The 4,961-nt window shown below is 47.7% G+C and overlaps 1 protein-coding gene across 1 annotated transcript; it reads left to right on the top strand.

Annotated features, from left to right (window-relative positions):
- Nucleotides 1-274: 274 nt before the first annotated feature.
- Nucleotides 275-709, top strand: FANCD2OS (FANCD2 opposite strand; the record flags this gene model as incomplete). The annotated part of the gene is made up of 1 exon (XM_079538471.1): nt 275-709. The coding sequence occupies one exon, from the start codon at nt 275-277 to the stop codon at nt 707-709; it is 435 nt and encodes a 144-aa protein (XP_079394597.1).
- Between the last annotated feature and the right edge of the window lie 4,252 nt (nt 710-4,961).

Raw genomic sequence — 4,961 nt, 5'->3', positions numbered from 1 at the left:
CACGGGGCACACGGAGATAAGCTCCAATGGAGGCTGCAGAAAGGCAGATCACAGTAACTGAGTCAGAAAACGATGAGTTCTGAGGATGGGGGGGGACGGGACGGGACGGGACGGACGACGATTAGGATAAAGCACGAACAGGACGAGGACGATGTGTGAAGAGACAACGGCAGACGAAGCCGCGGTGCCGGGAGGGCTGCTGGGAGGACGGGAGACGGCCTCCGCGGCCAACGGCTGTGCCCGGCGGGCAGATGCCGGCAGGCCGCGGGGCGCCATGGCGGACGGTTACCGGCTGTGGGCTCCCTCGCCCTTGGACGAGTCGCTGGGCTGGCTGCGGGGAACGCGGCCTCAACCTCCGCCCGCCGCCTCGGCGCACCCCTTCCGCTGGGCCGGCCTGCAGGCGGCGGCGGGCGGGCAGCGGGGCGGCGGGGCCGCGTTGCCGCGGCCGCAAGCCGTGAGGTTGCAGAGCCTCGACGCCGTCTTCGAGCGGCTGGTTACGGCGCAGCCGCCGCGCCGGATCGGCGTCCTGCGCGTTTCGGAGCGCTCGGCTTTCTGCAGGGTGGTCGACCCGCGGCGGTGGCGGGCCCGCGGGCTGCGGGAGGCGGAAGCGAGGGTGGTCGCCGCCATGTGCCAGCAGATGATGCGCGCCATCCTGCTGCTGTACGCCGCCTACAAGAAGTGCGCCTTCGTCCTGCAGCACGCCCACTGAACGCCGGCGGAACGCAGCTCGGCGGGGCTGCCTTCGAGCCGCGCCCGGAGCTCTCACACTTGGAAGCCCCGCTGAGGCTCGGCGCGCTCAGCGCGCAGCCTTACCTGTGTGGCCCGACTCCAGAGCAGTACCGGAAGGCGGCTGGTGGAGGCAGGAGGCTGTGCAGGTGGCCGCCAGCTCCATCCGGTGGATGAAAGCCTGTGCGCCCCTTGCGCAGACGTGACTGCAACGCCTGCCTGCGTTCGCGACCTCCGCCTCGCTGGTGCTGCGGGGAAGCACGATTCTGGCTTGCCGTGCTGTGCGAAACGTTGAGTGCGTGTGGAGGGACTGGAGGGACCTCACCCAAAGGAGAGGTGCTGCTGCTGCTGGACGGCACTCAGACAAAAAGTGTTGACACTTAATGTATAGCTGCAGGTACAGACGGCGAAACTGCTTCCCCAAGCTAATGAACTTCTAATTAAAATCCTTCATATATTCATTTCTAGGGAAAAGGAGACCTGCAGAAAACCCTCAAGGACCCCTAAAGATAAGCCTTATTCTCCTTAGTTTGTACAGTTTACCACCCTTGTCCATTATGAGAATTAACTGGCTTACAAAGGATTCAAATTGCTGTTCAGCATTCAGAACAAAATCTCTGCTCATTTACAACTAGTGAAGGCACTCGTGGAAATACAGTCCGCAAAGTTAACCCATCTACTTTTTTCTTTGTTAGTTTGTTTTACTTAGAAGTAGAACTTACTAAGAAGTAGAGGAATACTTAGAACAAAAGTCGTGCCAGAAAAGTTATCAAGAATTTTTGCCTGTTTTAATTGAAACTTTCTGCACAATCAAATGCATAAATATGGTGCGTAGCTTTTTTACAGCTAAGGAAAACAGCTTGTAAAGAAAGTTTTTACCTTCAAAGTAACCTGAATAATATTTCTAATTGTTTTAAATGCTTTTTAAAAATATGTGTACATAGCTTTCTAGAAATGTACTGCTTGTATTTTAGCAGTCCAAATAAAAATTGTTCTGCTGTATTTCCTGCTAGTATAGGTCATTTATTACGAGTTCCATTAAGTAGAGTTACAAAGTATCACAAAAATTATAGCTTTCAGGTAGAACTTTAGTTAATCTTGCCCATATAATTACAGGGGAAAACCATTTATAATGCGTTCATAGTCAGTATTTAACGTCACTCTGATAACATAATCATTATTCATTCTACTAAGGAGATGAACGTTCAGGGTCATCCTAGCATTCAGTTTTTGCTTGTGATGACCTTCAGAAGTGCTTTCTCACTCCCATTTGTGTGAAGTATTTGTGCCCCCTCTTTCAGTAGGAGCTGGTTTGCTTTCTCTGCTCTCTGGAACAAGCTAACAAAGTTAGAATAGGCAAGTGTGACTGCTGGGAAGTACAGAACAAGAAAGAAAGAACTTAATGCAGAGTGTGTTCTTTACAACTGTTAATATTGTTAATGAAGTGTTCAGCATTAAGAGGAACCCAAGGTTTGTGCTTTGCTTGCCTATGGTATAGCAGCAGGGTATCAAAAACAAATGCTAGCTTTGGAGCTGGATCTGCAGTTCCTGATTTTGATTCAGAGCTGCCTATTAAAACTGTATGGATTCAGCCCTGCAGCACTGGAAGCTGGATTTTTCCTGTAAGTCATCATCAGAGCAGTATTCAGACCTGGCTCTGTGTTTTGGGCTCCTTTGAAGGCAAATTCATATCTGCTTTCCTTCTGAATGGGATGCTGCTCCTTTAACTAGGAAACGACAAGAGTAATTGAAAGTATGAAAGTAATACTTATGCAAATGGGTTATTTGACTAATAACTGATTTTTCTAAAAATCTTTTTTTAAAGTGATCGTGAAGATTTTAACAAGCACCCTATTAGCTGCCATGCAGATAGGTAATCATAAAGGACTGTACAAAGGAAAGTGAGCATTAGGGTCTGTTGATGGAACCCCTGTGCTTGGAAGGGTTGCAGGATCTAAGCATGGGCCATTAGAACTCTGCTGTTCTAACGATTCCTGAGAAAGTGATTGCTCTGATAAGTCTGGTGTATTCCTGAGATGTGTCTTTAATGAATTGCTGGTCTGCGATGATAGGAATTAAAGGCCTGTGTCTGCTGATACAAGCTGGTGCAGATCCCACTGTTTCACAAGCTACATTCAGAATGGATAGATTTTGAACTCTGTGGTACTGGGCCTCTGTTCCACACTCCTGACTTGTAAGTGCTAATCCTGAGGCAGGTAGGCACAACTAAGCAAGTTGGTCATGTTTGGCTGCAGAATGAGCTACTGCTTTTGATACAGCAATCCTGTTCATATACAAAGATGGAGAAATACAGCCTTTTTAAACACAGTTCTGTGTAGATAAAGCTTTCCTTCCAGGAGGCCCAGGTACCACGAGTTTTTCTAACCCTTTTAAGTTTCACACTCTCAATGGTTTCTCCTGCTGTTTGCTCGCTTTCCAGTTCCTCCCACACACACTACTGCAATGAAACCAGTGCACCCAGCACATCATTGCCACTGGCTTTCAAGGCACTCACTGCTGAGATCAGGCCTTAATCATTACACTCTTGGTACCTTGCCTTGGTACCGTGCTGTCTGTTGGTCCAATGACATTAAACAAGATGTGTAATTGCCTTTCTGTTTTCTCTGAATAAGTGCATGGCATACCTTTAGATTCAGTGAGAGCTAAGCTTGGATGTAAATTGAATAGCAGCCACCCGCTGCCGTACAGGATGCCTCTGGAGCCAGTTCAGTGGTCCAGGCAGTCAGGGTAAGAATTTATTTCCAAGCCAGCAGACACTTGCTTAACTTCACTGACATAATTCATTTTTCTTCAGCTTAGTTGGTGTGGTTCTCGGGGATAGAGACCCACAGATAAGAAAGAGCAACTCATACATCTTTAAACAATACACCACAGTGCCATCTGCTCCTGGGGACACTCTTACTGGTGTCCCCAAGTTACCATTTTCACTTTTGAGGAAACAAAGTAAACCTGTGAAATCCAGATATATTTATACAAGCATAGTAGATACTTCCTTCTAAGGAATAAAACTCCTTCTATTACCTCCATTCTAAATTTCACCTGTAGCCAGGCAGTCTCAATTATTTTATTATTATTTTTTCCTCAGTGGCAGCTGTGACACTGATTAAGCATCCCTTTTGAGGGGTGCTGATCAGGTACCTGTAGGCACAGCTGTAAAGCATGCTCCTTTCAGTCTAGTCAGGGCTTTGCTCAGGTATTTTAAAGCTGCATTATTCCTACCACCCTTGAAGCAGGTCTGCATAGAGCCAGCTGTGCTCTTTGTTTCAGCTCGCAGCAGGCTGCAGTAGGGACAGGAGACAGAGAGGACTTGGGCTGCAGGTGAGACTTAGTCCTGGTTGCCCTGGGAAAGCTCAAAGTAGCGAAGCACCATCATCCTCCATGCTAGAGAGGGATATGCTGACTTGGGAGGTCTAGGAGAAGGAGAGAGAAATTGCCTTCACCATTTAAATGACAGCGACTTCTTTTTCTCAAAGCTTCACAGTCATTAATGATTTGCAACATGAATTACTCATTCTGTTGCCCTGGATTGTTTCACTGAGTTCAAGATTAAACTTGGCATTCTCAGTAGTAAGCTGAATTCAGAGCAGCATTGATTGCTGCCTCAGCAGTGCTGTGATCTACTTGCAGCGGCCATGGAGACCAAGAACTTAAACAAAGGGAGAAGATGGGCCAGCAGATGCAGCTGAGCTGATGCATGTTTACATACAGACTCTGGACAATCTTGGCTGTAATTGTGTACTCCTCAAAACACTCCTAGGATCACTGCTCGGAGGCTCCTTCAATTGCCTCTTCTACTGTGCTTTTCAAAAAGAATTTGGCCATTTAAGTTTGGCTATATCTCAGATGCATCCACAGCATTTCTCGTCATCTGTGAGCAACTGTGCCATCACATGCCACAGAGACATTAGCAGCAGCATACCCTCCTCAGCTCTGGAGCAAGAAACAAGGCCCCTTCACACAGCTTGCACATGTAAGGCCCTAAGGGACCATCAGTCTCCTCCCTGAGCTGGTCTTTCACTCACATCTCTGGGGCTTTGACCCTCACGAGTCATCCACTCACTTCCGCTCTCAAACCTGAACTCTGGCTTTGCTTGATCAGCAAAGCTGGTTTTTTTTTTCTATTTAGAGATATGATTCATAACATCTCATGGCACCACGTATTTTCAAAGTTAATCTGATCAGGCCCAAATTGTGAATCACTCTGTTTTTCAACC

Source organism: Tetrao urogallus (assembly GCF_951394365.1).
Source record: "Tetrao urogallus genome assembly, chromosome: 7".
Lineage (NCBI taxonomy): Eukaryota > Metazoa > Chordata > Aves > Galliformes > Phasianidae > Tetrao > Tetrao urogallus.
Note: the sequence above shows the minus strand (reverse complement) of the source record. Positions and strands in the feature narration are given on the sequence as shown.